The 22856-nt window shown below is 34.5% G+C and overlaps 3 protein-coding genes across 3 annotated transcripts; 2 read left to right on the plus strand and 1 right to left on the minus strand.

The window, feature by feature from the left end:
- Positions 1 to 4889: 4889 nt before the first annotated feature.
- LOC116900270 (olfactory receptor 5M3) lies at positions 4890 to 5822 on the plus strand. The gene has a single exon (XM_032902022.1). The coding sequence runs from the start codon at positions 4890 to 4892 to the stop codon at positions 5820 to 5822; it is 933 nt and encodes a 310-aa protein (XP_032757913.1).
- A 5576-nt stretch (positions 5823 to 11398) lies between these two features.
- On the plus strand, positions 11399 to 12331 carry LOC116900271 (olfactory receptor 5M9). The gene has a single exon (XM_032902023.1). The coding sequence runs from the start codon at positions 11399 to 11401 to the stop codon at positions 12329 to 12331; it is 933 nt and encodes a 310-aa protein (XP_032757914.1).
- Positions 12332 to 20720: 8389 nt separating this feature from the next.
- Positions 20721 to 21695, minus strand: LOC116900272 (olfactory receptor 1038-like). Its single transcript, XM_032902024.1, has one exon. It carries the CDS (start codon positions 21684 to 21686, stop codon positions 20721 to 20723), a length of 966 nt encoding a protein of 321 aa, XP_032757915.1. The 5' UTR covers positions 21687 to 21695.
- Between the last annotated feature and the right edge of the window lie 1161 nt (positions 21696 to 22856).

Consider the following 22856-nt stretch of genomic DNA (forward strand, 5'->3'; position numbering starts at 1 on the left):
GGTAATGGGGGAAGGATGGGGAGGGGAACACCCATAGAGAAGGGGAAGAGGAGGGCTTAGGGGGATGTTGGCCAGGAAACCGGGAAGGGGAATAACAATCGAAATGTAAATAAGCAATACTCAAGTTAATAAAGATGAAAAAAAATTGATTTTATGTTGGGTTTTTTTCCTTGTATCCTTAGTCTCTTTGGGACTTTCACAATAAATATATATTGTATTCTTTTCAAAAGCCTTCCTATAATGAGATGGGCATGTGGTTTGTGTTTTTCAATCTGTTTATAGCTAATTATGTTTATCAACATGTGTTTTGAACCTACTAAAGGTACTCTAACAGGCTTGAGCACAGCAAACATGGCTGTCAGGCCTTTACCTTCTCCTATTCCTTGTTCCTCAATAAAATACATTAGATTACATTCTGAAGGCTAGCCTTCATGATATATTTCCTTATTTGGCCACTTCCTTCTCCTGAAGCTGACTATCAATATACAGCTATGAAAGTCTTGAAATTCAGGAATCAAAAGGCCACTTTTGCCTACCTGAGTAATATTTCCAATCAAAATTAAATACCTCATCCTAACTTAGAACTTCCCCCTTTAGCACTAGAAATTGTTATTTCTCTATGTGCCATGTCTGTTTCTCTCAGTCTGAAGGAAGCAATTCTTTTCCCCTCAGGGCAAATACTCTGTCCCCACCTTCCTTGCTCTTTTCCCCTCTTCTATTGTCCTCTACCTCCTGTCTGTTTCTTATTCTGACCTTTGTTTGTCTAACTTTTTGAAGAACTTCTATAATGGCTTTACCAGTTTGTATTCCAGTTTACTGCGTTTTCTTTTTTTGTTTTGTTTTTGTTTTTGTTTTTTGTTTTTGTTTTTGCCTACGTTTCTGCCTGCATTTGTAGTCATTTTCATTTGATATTTAGTCTTTCTTACTGGAGTAAATGTAATTACAAATTGATTTTAATTTTAATTTTCATTTCTCTGACTGCTAAGGATGTTGAACATTCAAACAAAATTAATACCTGTTTGCATTTCTTATTTTGAGAACTCTTACTTAAATGTTTCATTTTATTTAAGTTTCTTTTATTATAGACATAAACTCTCTATCAGAAGACTTAGCTGGTAGAGTTTTCCAACTCTGTAGGCTGCCTCTTTTCTCGAATATGGTATCTTTTTTTCTACAGAAACTTCTTAATTTCATGAAGATGTATCTTGTTAGTTTCTCTTCGTTTCTATATTATTGAGTATCTTGTTAGTTTCTCTTCGTTTCTATATTATTGAGATCTGTTTAGAATGTTCTTTCCTATGTGTAGAAAACTGTATATGTGACTCTGTGTGTCTGAAAATGTATGTATGTGTGGGAGTGGTGGGTGGGTAAGTGAGTGTGGGTGTACGTGTGTGTGTGTGTGTGTGTGTGTGTGTGTGTGTGTGAGGGGGATGGTGTCCCTGTGGAGTCTAGAAGAAAGCAATGAATTTCGTGAAGCATGAGTTACAGGTGGTTGTAGCCAAGCAACATGGGTGATTAGAAACAAACTCATGTCTTCTGAAAAAGAAGAAAGTCCCTTTACCTGCGGAGTCATTCCCTATCTCAACTTTACTCATTATAAACAAGGTCTCTCACTGAAACTAACAGCTGTCCAAAACTAGTAGGTAGGAAGTTTCTTTGACAACCTGCCCCCAAAAAGAATAGGGTTATAGTTGTGGAATGGGTCATGCCTGTCTTTTAAAATGGAGATTGGTATTCCGGTCCTTATGCTTGTGCAAGAAGCTCTCTGATAGGGTAAGCCATCATTCCACCCTTTATATACCGTAGATTTAATCAAGGATAAAATTCTATCTTTCATATCTTAATGAATACATGATTACCATAGCCTGGATAGAGAAGGTATATAGTTTACTTATGCCATGAACGGATTTAGACTTAACATTTCAGTATAGTTTGTTTAATTTTAAGAACCACCTATGAGGGTTAAAGGTCCTCCTCATGATTCATGTGGATATTTTACATACAAACCAAGTTTTTATGTGGTAAAGGGTGGGATCAGGTAGGATTGTTTGGATCTGAATGAGCCATGAATCTTGTGAAATGAAAAATCCACTTACAGGTTTGTTTGTCAATGATCTACAGAGTAGCTGCCTTATAAAGGTGAGTTTGTCTCTGTTTTTTGTTTCTTTTGTATTTATGCCTAATGTGGTGTTAGCGTCTATGGGTAGGATCTCTAGAGCTCAAGAGTCTTCAGATGTAACTTCTTATTTTGGTGCTCACAGCCTGTAGAACTATGAAATGAATAATATTTTATTATTTGTAAATTCTTTAGCCACATATTGGTTTATAATAACAAAACAATTTAGCAAAACATTCAAAATAATTGGAACTTTGGGGAAAATAAATACATATAAGACTTCTACAAAAAGTAATGAGTTTACTTTCCCTCAAGAGATCTCCTTCCCCTGGGTCAGTCCTAGGGGGATATTTAAGGTAATCCATTTACCCAAGGAAAACATACAAGGGAGGATTCTATAAATCTTACAGGTTTAAGTTATTTTCCATTTTCCTTAGCACCTGCCTACACAGTGCTCAGTTTTTATCTATGAAGTTCTACTGAAATATTTCTAGTCACACTCAGGTTGGTAACAAATGAGTAGATCCAATATGTTTACATCTTAACCTCATTTGTCTTTACTCATTGTAGGCATATTTTAGACACACTATGTATAAAATGGCTAGAGACGAGGAAGCATAGATTCCCAGCGCTCATTGATTTTTATAATTTCCTTTTATTGTTGGGTTACATTTAGTAATTATGTTTATTTTACTTATCATAAGAAATGCTTATACAAACATACCTTAAAATATATATTATTAAGGTGTTCTGAGTGACATATAGTAAAATATTAATTTAGTAACATTAAAGAGCAGAGCAATTAAATCAAAGCAGACCTAGCATAAAACGTCCCCAAGCAAGAAAATAATGATGTAGAGCCTGGACTCAATGAAGATCTGTCAGTAGACGCAGCCCATTCAAGTAGAATACGCATTGTTGCTCCGTGCCTGATTTGGAAAAGAAATCCTCACAATATTGAATTTGCTTTGAGATAATTTTATGTATTTAAATATGCTTTTGTCTTTAAATGATGAGTAATTCAGTTAAATAAACTTCAAGTGTTTTCTACTTTTTAACAGTTGTCAAGCAGAACACCACATTATTTTTATTATTTTTGTTTCTTTTGGGTCAGGTCATCATTATTACCTCATAATCAGATCTTACTTTTCATTATTGATATTTAAATAAGAACTCACACATGAAGCACTTATGCTGTATTGAATCAGAGGAAAGATTATCTGCAGATTTATAAATCTATATTCATAATTGTTCCTCAAACATGAGATTTTTTATTATATTCTAAAAGACTTTATGAAAAATAAAACTATATTCTAAGACACTTATTTATGTTATTCATCTATTTAAATTTATTTTTATGTTTTACAATAAGGTTTCATATAGCCCAGGATGAATTTGAACTTCCTATGCAGCTACAGATGACAATGAAACCCAGATATCCTTGTCTTGTGTACCATTTGAGTACTGGGATTACAAGTGTTATCACCTTTCCAGTTTACATTTTGCTGGGAATCAATACAGAACTCTGCTTTGTAGACAAATACTCTGTGTCATACCATGTAAATTAGCTTATTTAGATTTTAGATGACTTTATGAATATTGTTGCCCTTCAGTTATTTTTAATTAAACAGTGGATTAATTATCACTAGTTTAAGTCATAAATTTTTGTTAATTAGTTCAACAATCTACAGTCACATTGAGCTATTCTGAGTGATTTTAGTTCATAGCCTTTCCTAGTATCATAGAGTAAAATTTCTTCCTAAACTGAGTGAGTGAAAAGCAATTGGTACACAGATGAGAGTCAGTGTATTTTCCCTTAGGTGTAAAATTTTCTCTTTCTTGCTTTCTACTTTTCCTTTTCAGATTAACCAGTGACTAGTGAGAACTTAGAGATATCACCCAACAAAAATGATATTCAAGACAGCATAATGCTGCAAGTTACAATTGAGTTGTGGAAATAATACTTGTTTTACACATGGTATTTACTCATCTGAAAGTATAATGAGGTCTTTATTCCACTTAGCACCCTGTTTAAAATCTCAAGTTCTCATTAGTTAAAACTGATACTTTGTTCTGTAGAATGGGTATATCTATTGTTTTAGTGTACTGCCTTAATTAATATCTTGACTTTGTGAGGTTATATATATATATATATGTATATACATATATATGAGAATATATCTATGCATTATTCAAGTTTGTCAGTTCAGAAAGAAAGAATAAATCCAATGATATTCCTTTCTGTCCACCTCCTCCTCCTATAACTCTGCTAGGTGGATAGTGCTTCTTTAGGAATCTAAGACAACTTAATAACAGCTAATACGCCATAATTTATTTAGGAATGTAAATTGTAGATCAGTATTGGATAAACATGCCTGTGACCAGAGGACATGAACAGTAAAGGAAAGATAACCCAAAGTTCAAGTTCACTGTTCGATACATACTAAGTATAAGGCTTGTTTGGGATAAAAGAAATGTGATTTATGCTCCCTTGAAGATGAGATGCAATGTGACACTTGTGAAATGCTTTATTCCTATTATGATTATTTTATATTAATAGGGAACAATTACTACCCTTTAGAATAAATTTGCAAAAAGATATTTTGCAAATATATAAAGACATGCAAAACATTGTTAATAATTTTTAAGATATTAGTCTCTAATATAAAGAATGGTCTGTTTAGAAAGTGTTTCTGTACATTGGTGTGTCTAATTTATTTATTTCATTTTAGTTTTACAGGCTTTTGTAATTAATATAAGCAGAAGTGAGAAGATGCTCAATTTCACAGATGTGACTGAATTTGTCCTATTGGGCTTAACCAGCAGAAAGGAACTACAAGTTCTCTTATTTGTCATCTTTCTTATGGTCTATATTGTCACCATGGTGGGCAACATTGGCATGATGATATTAATTAAGATCAGTCCACAGCTTAGCAGCCCAATGTACTTTTTCCTGAGCCATTTGTCATTTATTGATGTGTGGTTTTCTTCCAACATTACTCCAAAAATGCTGGAAAACTTGCTATCAAAGACGAAAACAATTTCTTATGCTGGCTGTTTGGTACAGTGCTTCTTTTTCATTGCCCTTGTTCATGTGGAAATCTTCATTCTTTCTGTGATGGCTTTTGACAGATATATGGCAATTGGAAAGCCTCTGCTCTATGGCAGCAAAATGTCCAGGGTGGTTTGCATTCGACTTATTTCTTTCCCTTACATATACGGGTTTCTGACTAGTCTGGCTGCAACCTTATGGACTTATGGCTTGTACTTCTGTGGGAAAACTGAGATCAACCACTTCTACTGTGCAGATCCCCCCCTCATCAAGATGGCCTGCGCAGGGACTTTTGTAAAAGAATATACAATGCTCTTTCTTGCAGGCATTAACTTCACATATTCCTTGATTGTTGTCATCATCTCCTACCTATTCATTCTCATCGCCATTCTTAGGATGCGCTCAGCAGAAGGCAGGCGCAAGGCATTTTCTACCTGTGGGTCTCACCTCACAGCAGTTGGCATATTTTATGGCACTCTTATCTTCATGTATCTCAGGCGACCCACTGAGGAGTCAGTGGAACAAGGAAAGATGGTGGCTGTGTTCTATACCACAGTGATCCCCATGTTGAATCCCATGATCTACAGTCTGAGGAACAAGGATGTCAAGGAAGCCATGGACAAAGTGATTACTAAGACGTTCTTAACAAAATAAAATATTTCCTATTTTGTTTTCTATTGTTTGTCAGGGGAAAAAGATACTTTATGAAGAATATAAGAATAGGAATTCTTCATTGATAGGAAGGAAAAAAAACAAGGCACACAAATTAGAAGATAAAAAAATGAATTGTGAATTGTTGATGAATGCATCAAAAATAGATTCCAAAGAACAAAAGAGAAAATTGATACCAATAGATAAAATAAGTATAACGACTCTACTTAGAATGCATAGGCCACTACATTAAATATTAAAATGCTTAAATAATAATATGGTATATGCCATTTTCATTTAAATTTTTAGGTGGTAAATCTATGAGGTTTTTATCCATTTAAAATTTAAGTTATCTTCCTATATGAGAACAGGAGTAAGTTTCTATTATGCTTATAAGGTTGTTTGTTTCCATAGTTTCTTTAAAAGTTAGGGTGAGATTCTTTTAATTACTCTAATTTTAAAATTAAAACCATGATTTGTTTATGCTTTATTTTCTATCTATATTCAGATTGGTCAAAGGTAGATAGTATTTGAGAATGGATATGTCCTTATATAATGTATTCTCTTTAATTAATTCAGCAATTAAGCTGACATTCTTTTAGAATGTCAGTCTGTGTTACTAACATATTTTACTTAAGTTTTGCATTTGAAAAAATTATTCAGAATGATCTGTGTTTTAAAATTGATTTGGAACCTGTCAAATTTAAGACAGATGATATCTTTCATATTATTCACATCTATAATACAAGGATGTACAGTTAGTTTAACAACTCACTTTATTAAAAGTTATGTTCTTTAAAATACAGCTTTATGATATAAAAATACACTGCTAAACAAGTGTAAGTTATATGCATATTTTCTTGTTTACAGTCTTTCTTCTTTAACTATTACATATTGCATCATAATTTCTTGGTGCAAATGTGTTCATACATTTCTGTCCTTAACTTAGGAGACCAGACTGATGTACGATATAAACTGGGCTTAAAGATATTCCCTCATAGTTACTTTATAAATTTATATTTTCCATCTCAGGGTATAATATACCTAATCTCATAAAGGAATTTAGATCCTGAGTGAGGTAACTCAGCCCAAAAGGATATACATGGTATGTACTCACTAATAAGTGGATGTTAGTTTAAAAAGTATAGAATTCCCAGGATATAATCCATAGAACTCAAGAATACTAAAAAGCTTAAAGCCTAAAGTTAGGATGTCTCAATCCCACTTGGGAGGTAGATGAACGCAATCACAGGAAGGGGGAGGGAGGGCCCTGGGTGGGAAAGGTGACAGGGAGGGGAAAGGGGAACATGATAGGTATTTGGGGGCAGGATTGAAGCCCTCGGGGCCAGCAGGAAGAATCAAAACAGGTGAACTTGGAGGTATGGAAGTGGGGCACCCTCTGGAATGTACCAGAAACCTGGGCGATTAGAGATTCTTCAGGACTCAAAGGTCCATCTCTTGGATGAAATGCCCTACAGTGGGGAGAGGAAATTTATAAAGTCTACCTCCAGTAGAAAGACAGGGCGTCAAGTAGAGGGATGAGTTTGCCATTCTATAGACAAAAACTCTGAACCAAAATTGCTCCTGTCTGGGGGAACTTCAAGGACAAAGATGGAGAAGAGCATGAGGAGAAAGAGGTGACACTCAAGTTGGGATCCAGCTCAGGAGGATACCCCAAGACCAGACACCATTACTGATGTTTTGGCATGTTTATAAGTGGGCTTTTATCATGACTGCCCAACAAGCAGCTGAAAGAGTCAGATGCAGATATTTATACCTAGCCAATGGACAGAAGCTGGTGACCCTTGTGGTTGAATTAGGGAGAAGCTGGAAAATGCTGAGCAGGAGGACAATCCTATGGGAAGACCAGCAGTCCCAATAGCCTGGATCCAAGGATCTCTCAGACACTGAGCCACTAACCAGGTAGCATATATCAGCTGATATGAGAACTGCTGGGTTTGGACTCAGTCAGAGAGGACGCACCTAACCCTCTAACACTTGAGAGACTTGGGACCCCAGAGAGTGGGGATGTTTGGTGGGGTCGGGGTGGTGAGGGCATCCTCTTGGAGATAGGGGTAGGGAGGTATAGGTTGTGGTCTGGGGGTGGGGAGTGGATGGGGAGGAGTATGGAGTCTAGACTGTAAAAACAGATTAAGGAATAAATAAAAGAAGAAAAACAAATCAGATAAAGTGGGATTGTAGAAATAATTGTGTTTTTCTTTTTGTTTATTGGTTATTCTATTTATTTACATTTCAAATGTTATCTTCCTTTTCATTTTCCTCTCCACTAGTCTCCTATCCCTTCCTTTCTTTCACAGTTTCTATGAATGTGCTCCCCCACCCACCCACCGGCCCACCTACTCCCGCCACAGTGGCCTACCATTCCCCTATCCTGGGACATCAAGCCTCCACAGGACCAAGGGTCTCCCCACTCAGGGATTTGAGATAAGTCAATCCTCTGCTACACACCCAGCTGGAGCCATGGGTATCCCATGTGTACTATTTGGTTGTTAGTTTAGTCCCTGGGAGCTTTGGGGGGTCTGGATTGTTGATATTGTTGATATTGTTGATCTTCCTATGAAGTTGCAAACCACTTCAGCTCCTACAGTCCTTGCCTTAACTTCCCCATTGGAGTACCTGCACTTAGTTCAATGTTTGGCTGTGTATATCTGCATCTGTATTAGTCTACCTATGGCAGAACTTATGAGGGGACAGCTATACTGGGCTCCTGTCAGCAATAGTGTCTGAGTTTGACGTCAATAAACTGGGATGGGACAGACGCTGGATGGCCTTTCTTTCAGTTTCTGCTCCATTTATTGTTCCTGCATTTTCTTTTGACAGGAGACATTCTGGAAAATATTTTTGACGTGGGTGGTTAGTCCCATAATTATGTTTTTCATTCTTAATACATAATTGGTGTTGAAAGAGATAGGTAGTCTATGCTATTTGAGATCATCACAAATGCATTATGAAAACATTTTGTCCTTTACATATCAAAATTAGAGAAAAGGATATTTGCACAATTTCATATGAAGTATTAAAACTGTAGTTTTGATTACAGATGTGCTTCACTTAATAGTTCCTTTCCTAAATTGCTGGATACTTATAGTTCTATATATTTGCCAAAATTCCTCCTAGTGACTTCATAATTTGAATCTGGCTTTTACATCTGAAATTGACATAAAGAGCACGCATTGTTGAAATCACTTATCCTTACACATGATGCTTTTCAGAGTAGTTACATAGAATAATAGAATAATGTGGACAGTCATTTCTTTTTTGGATCCATAATTGCTATTTTGTGAGGGAAAATGAATAAAAGCATGTGGCAGTAGGAGACAATAGGATGATGTTAAGAATATTAATATCTCAGTTTTCAGAATGTATATTCTAATAAATCTCCTCGACTTCTACCCAGGAGACATTAATAGTATTTTAGTCATCATTCCTTTCATAATTATTTTAGTAGCACCTTAGGGAGATTATCTCACTGTTCTTAATGATCACAACTATAAAATAAATACTGCAAAATTATCATTTTCTTTTCTCTTTTCCTGTCAAGGTAGGTCAGTGTGTTTTGCTATAGTTGAAGTAAAGGTTGATACATTTGGATGTAGCAATTATAGGTGAAACCTTGAAAAGAAAATTATTATATCTTCATTGACTTATTTTTATCAAAGTAATTTATTGGACTGCTTATGTTTTTAAATATACAGGAATGGATTTGGGTATATTTTAAAACAAAATATTTTTAAACAAAATTGTAATAAGTAATCCAATAATATACAATTTGTTGTGCATCTTTATGAGAAAAGTACAATGTTGATGTAAGGAATTTTTTTCTGTAAATTATAGACTCTACTGTTTTCATAGATGATACTCATTTCTGTAATAATAAAGTGATGTTCTTAGAGAAGTCATCTGCTCATATGTCAGAGAGTTCATCAGAATTTAGGATAGAAAAAAGAAGTGCCTTTTTCTCCAAAGCCTAAAACACACTGAGGTTGCAAAAGCCTAAATTAATTAATAGAAGTTTATGTAGAAGATGAATGGTGTGTATCTGTGTTGGAGAATAATCAACAGTGAAAATCAATTAGAATATGCAAGAGACTAACCTATCAAATAAGATTGAAATGACTGGAATAAATGTACAAAAGTGCTACTGAATTCATTGCTTAGTAACATGAGCCCACAAGCTAGACACAAGCTAGACAAGCAAACCCACAAGTTAGGAGATCTGCTAAATCTCTAACTGCTTCTATTTCATCATTTATAAAACATACATGTAGATAGAAAAGTTTTATAGCACTATTCATGCAAATGAAATTAATTAAATTTATACAAATATTATAAAATTGGTACAGTGTTACTAGAAATTTCCTTTTAGAAATTTTTAGGGTTGAAATAATAATTGATGGAAAAATACTAGTGGAATACACTGATATAGCAAAGATCACAATGCCTTTTAAATTGTATGACAATTTGTTTTTCATATATATATCATATGCAGTCACACAGACTTAAAGAATTCCATAATCAAGAGATTCTCTGTTATCACAGAACTATTATTACATGCTGTGAAAGAGCACATATTTGATCATGACTGATCAAACTCAGTGAGTTTTAATTTATGTTTTTATATGTCTTGATGCTATATCTTATATGTAAAGCTGGCATATTATTTACAAGTACTACCAAATTAAATTCTGATTAGAAAGTATGGCTTATGTATTCTGGGTCAAGGTTTTTTACATAGGAAAGCCCTTAACTTCAGCTGTGTTTCACAAACTTAGTCTCTCAGTAAGATATTTTGCACATTCTTAATGAAGTTTCATTGATTTTAAAGTCATTTGTATATGAGTGTTTTACTATATTTTTGTGTATTCAAAATTATCAAATATATGCTCAGAATGAGTATAAAAATAAATGAGTTCTACTTGCTATTCATGCTGAAACTATAGATATTACAAAATCTACAATGAAAAGAGAATTGCATAATAATTGCCCTAAGATAATATTCAACTATTTTTATTTATCCATCGATCATACGATAACATCCTGACTATAGTTCCCATCCTTCCTCTTATTGGAGATTTTCATGTGAATATAAAATCAAACTTATTTTCAAATTTCCCTCAAGTAGTGATTTAACAGAATTTCATCACAGTATGAGAAACTACCTGTCAATTTTCATTGTCTGGCTGAATATTTGGGATAAGCCACACAAAATAAAAAATATGTAGCAAAGGATTGCTATGGAAAACTTGATCTTTAAGTCACTGCAAGTTTCACCATTCTAACAAATTTTAACATTTGAAATTCAATTATAATTCACTAACTAAAATCCAGAATATCTATACTAGGCTACCCTGTATCACATTTGAATATATAGAGGTTATTTTGTGACATGATCAAACAAACCATTTTACCTATAGCCTGTTTAACTCAATACTGAATACACTGAATAAAATAAAGTATCTGTAAGAATAAGAAAATTTTAAATCAAAGCTTTTTAAGAATGAAAAAATGTATTTATAAATGTTTTTCTTTGCAGATAATATAGACTCTATATTAAAGCAATGCCAAATTTTACAGATGTAACCGAATTTCTTCTTGTTGGATTGACAAGACGTCAAGAATTGCGGGTTCTCCTTTTTGCTGTGTTCTTGGTTGTTTACATGGTCACTCTGTTTGGCAACATTGGTATGATAATTTTAATCAGCATAAGCCCACAGCTTCAGAGTCCTATGTATTTTTTTCTAAGTCATTTGTCCTTTGTGGATGTGTTGTTCTCCTCGAATGTTACCCCCAAAATGTTGGAAAATTTACTTTCAGAAAGAAAAACTATTTCTTATGTCGGGTGTCTGGTACAATGCTACTTTTTCATTGCTCTGGTGCACGTGGAGGTCTACATTCTAGCAGTGATGGCCTTTGATCGCTACATGGCCATCTGTAACCCTCTGCTCTACGGCAGCAAGATGTCCAGGGTTGTCTGTGTCCGCCTAATTTCTGTACCTTATGTCTATGGATTCTCTGTGAGCCTGATTTGCACTCTGTGGACCTATGGTTTATATTTCTGTGGAAATGTTAAAATCAACCACTTCTATTGTGCTGATCCTCCTCTCATCAAGATTGCCTGCGGAGGAGTGCATATCAAAGAGTACACAATGATAGTTATTGCCGGAATTAATTTCACATATTCCTTGTCGGTGGTTCTCATTTCATACTTGCTCATTGTAGTAGCTGTGTTACGCATGCACTCGGCTGATGGCAGGAGAAAGGCATTCTCCACCTGTGGATCCCACTTAACAGCCGTTTCCATGTTTTACGGGACCCTTATATTCATGTATCTCAGAAGGCCAACAGAGGAGTCGGTGGAACAGGGAAAGATGGTGGCTGTATTTTATACCAGTGTGATTCCTATGCTGAACCCCATGATCTACAGTCTCAGGAACAAAGATGTGAAGGAAGCAGTCAGCAAGATAATTGCCAAGGCAAACTTGAGGAAATGAAATCAAAACATATTTTAGAAGCATGTTTATAAAATGTGTTGAAGAAGCATAGAATTCTCAGCTTGAAATTCCTTCTACATATAACCCTTATACAAATTAGGAAGATTCAGTTTTCACAGTGATGCTTTACAGAATGATTGTCCTTTATTAAGCATAAATACTCAACCATTTTATGAAGACCTATATTATTTACTAATTTGTATTAAGTCAGTTATTGGAAGTATTTGCAAATAAACTTGGATTAACAATTTTTTTAAACTGTAAGTTTCCTAGTAGAGTTGAATGTTATGGCTTAAGGCTTTTGTAAACCATATTTGTCTTCACTATAAAATCTATAGTTCCAGTAGGAATAACAGAACTGATTTATTTCCAGGGTATAGAAATTTGATGGTCCTTATACGCAAATGATATTATAAATGTTCTAATACAAAGGAAATTTTAGCAATGATACTGTATTGAGAATATGCAACTATCCTAGCATAACCTAAGGTTTCTCACTCAATATGTATTTCCCCTTAGATAATGCTGCTTGTGTTTTTTATTGGTTCAAATCCTCAGTTCAATGAAAAAATATTTTTCTCCTCATCCTTAAGTATCTGCCTCTACTTCCTGAGGGCCATTGTGTTCTCCAGTAATGTCACCTCTGATTCTTCTGATTGTTCCAATAAGGAAGACCCTACTGTTCACATGCAATCAACGTTAATGAAACTAAGGAGAGCACACACAGACACACACACACACATTCTTGTGTGCACAACCACACTTGAAATGAAAGTAATAAAAAGAATTTTGGAAAAAAGAAAGGTATCAGTAGGAGAGGGAGTGTCATGAGAGATGAAAGTGCTTAAAGTTTACTATATACATTTTGAAATGATCATAGAATAAACAGAATTGTGGTCACTGAAATGGTTATGTTAGGTCAGGACATAAAAGCATGCGTTTATGGTAATGTATTATCCAGACTCTAATTCCTATCTTACTACATCTTTGTATTTAAAGGTAAATTAGTTATAACAATTAGAACACCATAAGGATCCCTTCTATAAACTATTGTTTTTGGCACGTGTTATGTCTTTTATCCTTTCCGTATTACCAGTTACTTCCTTGAACTAGCGAAACTACACTGATCAAATTACTACATAAAGAAAATCCTGTTGGAGTACCTCACCACTGCATTAATGATTATGATGATGGATGCTTAATATTTAAGATGGTGATTAATGAAGTTATCTGAATCATATATAAAAATAAATCCTAAAATATAAAACCATAAATTAACTGTGTATTGTGTTCTGAATCATAAATCTCCATGAAAGCACATGCAGAAGACTTTGCAATCAACTGTTGGCAATGTTAGATGTGACAAAAACCTTAGGATATGAGCCTGGATAGAAGAAGTAGAACACTGAGTTATGACTTTGAAAAGAGCATTTTGATTCCAGTTTCGTTCTAACTCTGCTTGCTTCTACTGTGCCAGTCACACTGTCATATTTTGCCTCGCTACAGGCTGTCAGCAATACGCCCAAAGAATCATGCATTAAGACCTCCGAGATTGTGAGGCTAAATACGTCATCCTGTCTTGCTGTGCATTTTCTTCATTATTTTGAAAAGTTGAAAATTAATATATAGTCAAATATTTTACCTCATTCTCTACATGAATATCAGTGAGCTCGGGTAGCACAGGTATTATTTTTCTTTGCCTTTTATTTGTTTTTCTCTCATAAAATACATCTTGACCACAGTTTTCCTTTCCTCCACTCTACCCAACCTCATCCTCTCCGCCAGAACTACTGTTCCTCCACACATGAGGGGTTTTGCCTAGTTTTACTCCATTTTGTTATACAGATGTTCTTGTTGCTGTGTTTTCTGCTTACTATTGAGCTTCCCATATCTATCTTATTAGGAAAATGATAAATATTCATATTTTGTTGGATGAATAATATTTATTGCTTCATATGTAGCACTATGATGTATTCATCCATTGATTGACACAGTTTACATGTTTCTTACCCTTTGATACTGTGAAAAGAACTGAAATAATAAGCGCATTGATGTTATTGTCTTTGGGTCAGTAATCAGCTGTAGGATTTCTGGGTCATATAGTAGTTCCATAATTCATTTTAATTTTTTTAGGAAGGAAAGAGTTTATTCAGATTATAACAAAAAGTTCCAGTCAAACACTGGGGGAAGTAAAAGCATAAAATAAGGTTTGAGGACAGGTTTGCTTGCTGCTCTAGAGTATTTATTACTATAACCAAGAAAGTCACTTCACATCCAAGAGTGTTGCTTTCTCATTGGCAAGAATGTATCAGACACTTTCTTACATAACTCAGAACCACCTGAGTATGAATGATGACACCCACGTATACCTGGCCTTTCTTTATCAATTAACTGTTAACACACACACACACACACACACACACACACACACACACACACACACACACGCACGCACACACGCACACACACACAAACAAACACACACTGCCCATAGGATTGTCTGGTGTAGACAATCATTCAATTGAGTTTCTCTTCATTCCTAAATTGTGCACAATTGACAGTTAAAGTTAACCAGAAAACATAGTATCATCTTAGTTAAGACTATTCATTTACTCTCTTAGCTTTTACTTTATTGGAATTGAGCTTTTCATATGTATTTTATCTTTTTCAAAGTAAAATTAATATTCATTTAGTAAAGCCAGCCCAGTACAGCTAACTGCTTTAACAGGTGACAATCAGTGTAATGGGAATGTTCTTCTTTTGGACAATGTGTCTCCAAAGCCGTAATGTCCCTTAAGTGATTTATTCCTGCCCATACCATTTTTTTCCCTGTATTTTACTGAATGAGCTCTGGGACAGTCCATGGTATATAAAAGCTAATTTTCCAGATAATTCTGTAGAAACTGTTCCATCAGGGCTTACTTTAAGTCATCCCGAGAAGACATCATTGACAGATATTGAACTTTAAAAGTGCTTCCTTTTTCCCTCTAGTCTCTTACTTCATTAATATCTGTGCTTGAAAATATATGTAGTATTTTAATTGTGTGGATTTATTATAAAATTTAACCTTGGTTCTTGAAGAAAGCATGTCCTATTATTAAAAAATATTGATATCCAATGGGCAAATATAAGTAGATTAATGGATTCAGCTTTTTAAAACTTGTACAATGGGGTAAAAGACCAATAAATTTATTCCCATTAAGGATTTTATGTTCAGTACAACCAGATGCAAGTATATTGTGATCTCAATGGAACATAATTTATGAATGGTGAAATCTAGACTATTCACAATTGCTTCTCTCCGTAGAATATCTGCAGTTCTCAAAACATGTTTGTATCCTCTAACTCAAGAAATTTAGTTCCAGCAGTAACCTTGTACATTTTGCAGAATACATGGTAAATTTGATACACCCAAGGTTATGTCAAGTCTCCCTTGTTAAAGGTCAGAGCATAAGTGAATTCAATAGGCAATTGTGAGATTAGAAAAATGAGAGACTAAGTGTATTGTTGAAGATCACAGCATTGACAGGCTAAGACCCTGACTGCAGTAGAGCTCAAGGGCAGGACTGCTTGTACCAGCTTTACTTTTGTTTGTTGTCTTCAAAGAGAATGTATGTTATTTTATAAGGTATTCTCCTGCCTACCTTGTTAGTAAAGGGCTATAATTCATTTTAAAAGAACCCCTCTGTGGTTTTCATAAAGTCCCTACCAAATTACTTTTCTGCTAAAAATATATAGTGATTTCTGTGATCTATAGAGAGAAAGAGAGAAAAGAAAGTTGTTCATAATAGTCAAAGAAGTAGTCAGAAAGAATAAATAATTCGTAGTATTGCACTGCATAGTAAAATGACTATAGTCAATAATAATTATGCTATGAAATATCTTGAAGATTATTTTGAATTTTTCAACTCAGAAAATGGGCAGATGTTCGAGATGACAGTATGCTAATGTGTGCAGTTTTAATGAATACAAATTTCAGGCATATATCAAAACATCAAAATAAACTTTACTTTGTACAATTTTTGAAAGTCATAATAAAATAATAAATCAGAAAAAATATGTTGGCAGAGAATTTTCTAACATTTTTTACTTAGATTGGGGTTTGGCTAAGTACCGATAATAGGCTAAAACTGGCCCACTGCTGCTTTCTGATTTCATGAAACCTGGGCACTAATATAAATATTTAAATGGTTGGAAAGGAACTTAATATTTTATACCCCATGGAATAAATGGCAAAATTTGCATTTTAATAATCAAAAGGCTTTTAAAATTTTAGATCACAAAACACATAGTTCCATGTGATAAAATGTCACAAATCTCTAAAATTTAAATTTAATTATGACATGTATTTTAAAATAATATGAAATTAATTAAACCCATATAATTTTCAAAGATGAATGCCTATTTAACAGTAAGACAAATACTGCATTTATTTAATGTATGGACTCTAGTTTCTAGTTTCCTGATTTTTGTGTTTTACTTAAGGACTTGGCACATGTGCAAACTAAGAAACTAGAAAGAGGCCTCATTTAGAGACCTGTATAATGCAAGAGAGGTAAAGTGAAAATAGAAAGGGGACATGTGGGAGCAGGTAAGCTGTTGAGCAGGCATACAGATCAAGTAAGTTAAGAAGTAGCATGAAGGAAGAATAAATAAAAATCAAGCATATATGAAAAAAACTTAAATCTACTGTGTTGAAGCACAAATCAAATAAAATTGGGCAAGACAACAGAACACTCGAGATATGAAAGCATGAGGTCATTATTTAAACTGTTTTTAAAGGTTTATGTAGAATGGAGGCAGGGAGATTAGGAGGTAGCAAGCAAGCAGTGAGTTGAACAAAACTAACTCTATATGGACAAAACTACGAAGACCTACTAGTTTCTAAACTAATTAAAAGTATGACTTCCAAAATGGAGTTTGTACAGTTACCCCATGGACAATGTTGCATCTAGAAGGAATGAAATAGTAAATTCTCAGAGTTATGAGTTTTCTCATTATGTGTTTAATGAGGTTTTGAGTTACTTTCCCTTGACTACTCTCAAACTCAGTTCAACTCTTAGACTATTGGCAGCCACAGGGTTGGCCACTTGGTTTTAAGATATTCTATTATATATCTATTCTATGGTACTATCGTCATTTTTTTCAAGACTTAAAAGGACATTTAGAAATCACTACTTTACTTAAGTAATTGCGACAGAATCTTCAACTTTGCTTGAGATAGTTAAAAGAAAGCAATACAGTCTCCAGAAACAGATTTACACAGTGAAAATGACTTGTCAAGAGATATGTTAACTGGTTCAATGTGTGTTTTCTATAATGATATACCTAAAGGGACTAGGTAGATAGACGAAAAGACTATAGAATATATATATATATATATATATATATATATGTATATATATGTATATATATATATGTGTGTGTGTGTGTGTGTGTGTATGTTTATTCTATTGTATATATAATAGATAGATAATGGTGATAGATATACAGATAGATATATGATAGAATCCATATATATATGGATCATATGACTCTGGTAGCAGATATATCCCAAATATGTTAATTTCAAGAAAGAACATATGTATTGATACAGGATGGTTTTATTACATATGAGTTGAAAAGCCTGTGAACTCAAATATCTAATTGTATTACTCCAGCCTCAGTCTGAAGACTTGAAAATTGAGGCTGATGAAGATGGGCTAGCATATATTCCTGAGTCAAAAGGCTTGGAAACCAAGATCTGAAATATAGAATAAATTTAATTCAGCAACATGGATGTTTTGGCAAGAGATAACATACAAAGACCTTCTAAATCTATGTGATTGGTCTAGAATGTAGGCAGGCTCTGGATTACACTATGATATTGATGGAATACATACACAACCTTAGTGCACACCTTTAATCCCAAACAATGTAGGCAAATTTACCTGGTAGAAGGAACTTGACATGTTTAAAAGTGACTTATAATTGAAAGACAAGCAAAGTGATGAATCAGAGAAAGATTTAACAGGAAGAATTAAAAATAGAGTATGTCCAACTCTTGTGAGAACAAACAAGAAAAAGTCTACTTATGAGCAGGCAGAGAGAAAGGAAGATTTTTTTTTAACCAGGATAGTTTTACAGACAGGTTGCAGAAAAGAAAAAGCTAAACACAGATAATGACAGAATGAGCCAGAGAATGAGAAGGAGCCAGAAGGTTAGAGCAAGTTCATAGTTAGATTGTGACCAAGCAAAACAATTCAGTCAGAAGCCAGAGAAACCAGTTTGAATCAGGCAACTTGGTTGGAAGTTTCACCCAGAACATTTGAGTAGAACTTGAGTTCAGAAAAAAACAAGCAAGGGTGAGCTTATTGAACAGTAGCCCTTGGAGATAACAATTCCATCAGAAACATACAAGTTACTTTTGCAATGATATTTAAAAGAGAAGGAAAACTGATACCTCAGATCAAAGAATCAAGAAAAAAATCAACATTTTATACATTATTTGTTCTTGATTTGTCTTCAACAAGTCAGGTTATGCCTGTAGACATTAATGGGGGTTATTTTTCTCACTATAAATGCTAACTCCTTCATGAAATATCCTCATGGACACATCTAGAAATAATGTCAGATATGTAGGCATTGCATAGTTCACTTGGTACATAAAATTAACTGCTACATCAAGTAATTTCAGAAATTAACAACTATTGTGGTTGTTAGAGGTACAGTGCAAAGTAATGGAAAGCATATCTGCTATAGACAAGCAAGAGTTACATAGAATCTGGAGATATCTAAGGGCTTGAAGAAATACCTTAGTGGTTAAGAGCACTTAGTTCTTTTACATAGGGCTGAGTTAGAGACTCAGCCATAAATGATTGGTCATGGAATTTGTCACCATTGTTCTTCTAGCCTCAAACATACTAGATATGCACATGATACACACAGGCAAACCACTCATTTGCATAAAACAAAATAAGTAAATTTTAAATGGGTTTCCTAGAAGATCACATTTTTGCTTCATCTATTATCTTTTAAATGTGATAAACAGGAAAGTAGAAAGCCAAAACATAATTTTTCCACGTGTATAGGAGATGCAAATTAATGACATTAGAGCTACATATACAGTATATAATAATGTATTAAAATCTTAACATAATGATGTTTGAAAAAAATCTCATCTGTCTCTCTGTCTCTGTCTCTGTCTCTCTGTCTCTCTGTCTGTCTGTCTGTCTGTCTGTCTCTCTCTCTCTCTCTCTCTCTCTCTCTCTCTCTCTGTGTGTGTGTTTGTGTGTTCATGTTTGTGTTCATGTGGGGTAAAGGTGAACCTGTTCCATGACATTTATGTGAGTGTCAAAGTACTCTGGTGCTGTGTATTACCTTCTACTGAAGGGTTAAAACTTCTAAAAGTTAGTCATGAACAAAGTCTGGCTATGCCTGAAAGTGAACAAAGTCTGGCTATGCCTGAAAGAATTTGAGATAGGGCCCCAAGGACACCGGCCGTCTGGAGCTACCCCCTTCCCTTCCTTTCCCTTCCTTCACTCCCTAATATGAGTCATCCCTCTGCTGAGCGAGGTAAGCCACCTTGCCCATATTGCTGAGATGCTAGATTACACAAATGCTTTGTTAATGCAATTCCACGCCAAAAAGTAACTGTGCACCGTTTGTATTAGCCAATTATGTGTATCCACACGAAACCCCTGGTTTTCTCTATATAAGCTCCTGCCTAGAGAGGCTCGGGGCTCGACTCAATCTCCTGTGTGGGATACATGTCAGCCCGAGATCTCGTTAATAAAACTGCCTCTTGCTGTTACATCAAGACCTGCTACTCGTGTTTCCTGGGGGGTACCCCAACCCGTGACTGGAGCGAGAGTCTCCCCAAGTTTGGGGGTCTTTCACTACCTTGTTTGAGACAAAATTTCTTATTGTTAATCACCATTTATACCATATTAGTTGGATAATGAGCGTCTGGGATTTTTTGATCTCAGAACCACCATTATACAATAGCAATACTGGGATTCAAAGTCAGAAAATCAGGCTCTTATGGAGTGATTTATTCACTAAGTCAACTCCTAGAACTAAGTTTATTTATAATCTATCTATCTATCTATCTATCTATCTATCTATCTATCTATCTATCATCTATCTACACACCCTATCCATTCATGCATCCATGCATCCATCCTTCATCTGTCTATCTATCTATCTATCTATCTATCTATCTATCTATCTATCTATCTATCTATCATCTATCTATAAATATCATCTATCTATATCTATCATCTATTTTTCTACTGATCTTTCATTGTGCTTGTCTTGGTAGAGAGCTTTATCATATAAATAGTGAATGAAAGCACTGCTCTCATCAAAAGTATGATAAAAATTAATTTATCTCAAAGTTTTAAAAAAGTCAGAAAATTCCTTTCTTGAGGTGCATTAGAGGCAACAAGTAGCAGTTTTCAAGAGCTTTCCTCAGAGCACTCTTTACCTCCTGGTTCCTTAAACTGTAGATCATAGGATTGAGCATGGGTATAACAATCGTGTAGAATACTGAGGCCATTTTGTCTGTGTCAAGGGAATGGCTTGATTTTGGCTGCAGATACATGAAAATAAGTGTCCCATAGAAGATAGTCACAGCAGTTAGATGAGAAGCACATGTTGAGAAGGCTTTGTACCTTCCTTCAGTGGACCGGATTCTCAAGATAGCAGCCACAATGTACAAATAAGAAATCAGGACAGTGGTCAAAGAACTGATCATGTTGAATCCAGCAAAGATGAATATGAGAATCTCCTTGAGGCTGGTGTCTGAGCAGGCAAGAGCCATCAAAGGAACATCATCACAATAAAAATGATTGATTATATTGGGACCACAGTAAATCAATTTGAAAGTAACTACTGTATGGAGCAAAGCAACAGCAAAGCTGTAAAAATAAGGGCCTACTACAAGTCGTAGGCATACCTTCTGGGACATGATCACCATGTACAGAAGAGGATTACAAATAGCTACATAGCGGTCATAAGCCATTACTGCAAGAAGAAACATCTCTGAAATCAAAAAGTTCAGAAAGAAACCAAGTTGGGTTGCACAGGCATAGAAAGATATAGACCTTCTATTACTGAGGAGAATCTCAAGGAACTTGGGGGCTACCGAAGAGGAATAACAAAGGTCTACAAATGCCAGATTACTTAGGAAAAAGTACATGGGTGTATGAAGTCTGGAATCCATCCTGATTAGTGAAATCATTCCTGCATTTCCAATTAAAGTCAGACTGTAGACCACTAGAATGAGCATAAAGAGAATGATTTCTACTTCTCTGTGGACTGCAAACCCCAAAAGAATGAATTCTGTCACGCCAGTGGAATTCCTTTCAGCCATTTCATCAAGTCTTAGCTGCAAAGTAAAAATGAAGATAAGACTAACACAAATTTTGGTGAAGCAAAGACATGGAAATCAAATACAACTCTTATGTGTTCTGGTTTATAGTTGATGTTAGTCAATGTAGTAGCCAAGCAAGTACATAAAAAATGTAACTTTACCAGTGACTTCTAATTTTCTAAAGCAAGCAATTAATATTAAATATTAGAAACAGAAAGAAATCTATTGGGCTATGGTTTTGCTCAATGGTTGATGATTTGCATAGCATACAGTATGAAAACAGAAAAAATACTATCCTCTGAGCATATATATGTATATGTACATATATACATGTATATATTCATATATATGTGTATATGTAGCTATATCTCTCTATTATCTATCTATCATCTATGTTTTTGCCTGCTTATTTATCTATCCATTCATCTATTCATCTATCTATGCAAACATAAATTTTCTCTCTCAATCATCTAATTTGTAATTGGTAGAACCAAAGCCAATTTTGAGAGAATGTTGTTAGAATGAAGCTTGTGAACTCACCTGGTATTTAAAAAAATGTTAGTAATTCAGATTCATATTTCAGGTATCAAATGGAAGAGACAAATCAGACAAAATGAATACTGATCCACTTTCTGATGTGGGAATGTAGAGACTGCACTACCAATTTCAGTCCTCTGTCACAAATCTCTCTTTAAATGCTGTGAAGAAAACAATCTGGACTTTGTTGGCACAGGCTAGTGTCCTTTTAATGTTTACCAAGATAAGATTTATTTTCCTTCCTGATGTGTCCATTGTAAAAGGAAACATTATAAAACACATGAAATCTCTTCCAATTACAAATGATGTTTAAATTTCACATCTTGAAGAGACTTTTCTTATTTTTGTGTATCGCCTCCATCCACAAGTCTGTAGTTGACTAATACTTTCTTTTAATTCATTCTGATTTCTTCCTAGAATAAAAACAACTCTCAGTCAAACAAATATTCTTTCTTGCACAAGAACTGCCTTTTTTATTAATCATTTTTTCTCTACCATTTTCAATAATCAAGAAAGAGTTGGGAATACTTACTTTGTGGATAGGATTATTGACATGTTATGTTTGTGAGCATCAGCTTTGTGTAATTTCAGCACAGTTGGACAAGTTCATGGACTTCTTAGTAGAAAAATTAA

The sequence above is a fragment of the Rattus rattus genome, chromosome 5, assembly GCF_011064425.1.
Source record: "Rattus rattus isolate New Zealand chromosome 5, Rrattus_CSIRO_v1, whole genome shotgun sequence".
NCBI lineage: Eukaryota > Metazoa > Chordata > Mammalia > Rodentia > Muridae > Rattus > Rattus rattus.

Coding starts and splice junctions, on each gene's coding strand:
- LOC116900270 (XM_032902022.1), top strand. CDS start 4,890: ATGCTCAATTTCACAGATGTGACTGAATTTGTCCTATTGGGCTTAACC.
- LOC116900271 (XM_032902023.1), top strand. CDS start 11,399: ATGCCAAATTTTACAGATGTAACCGAATTTCTTCTTGTTGGATTGACA.
- LOC116900272 (XM_032902024.1), bottom strand. CDS start 21,686: ATGGCTGAAAGGAATTCCACTGGCGTGACAGAATTCATTCTTTTGGGG.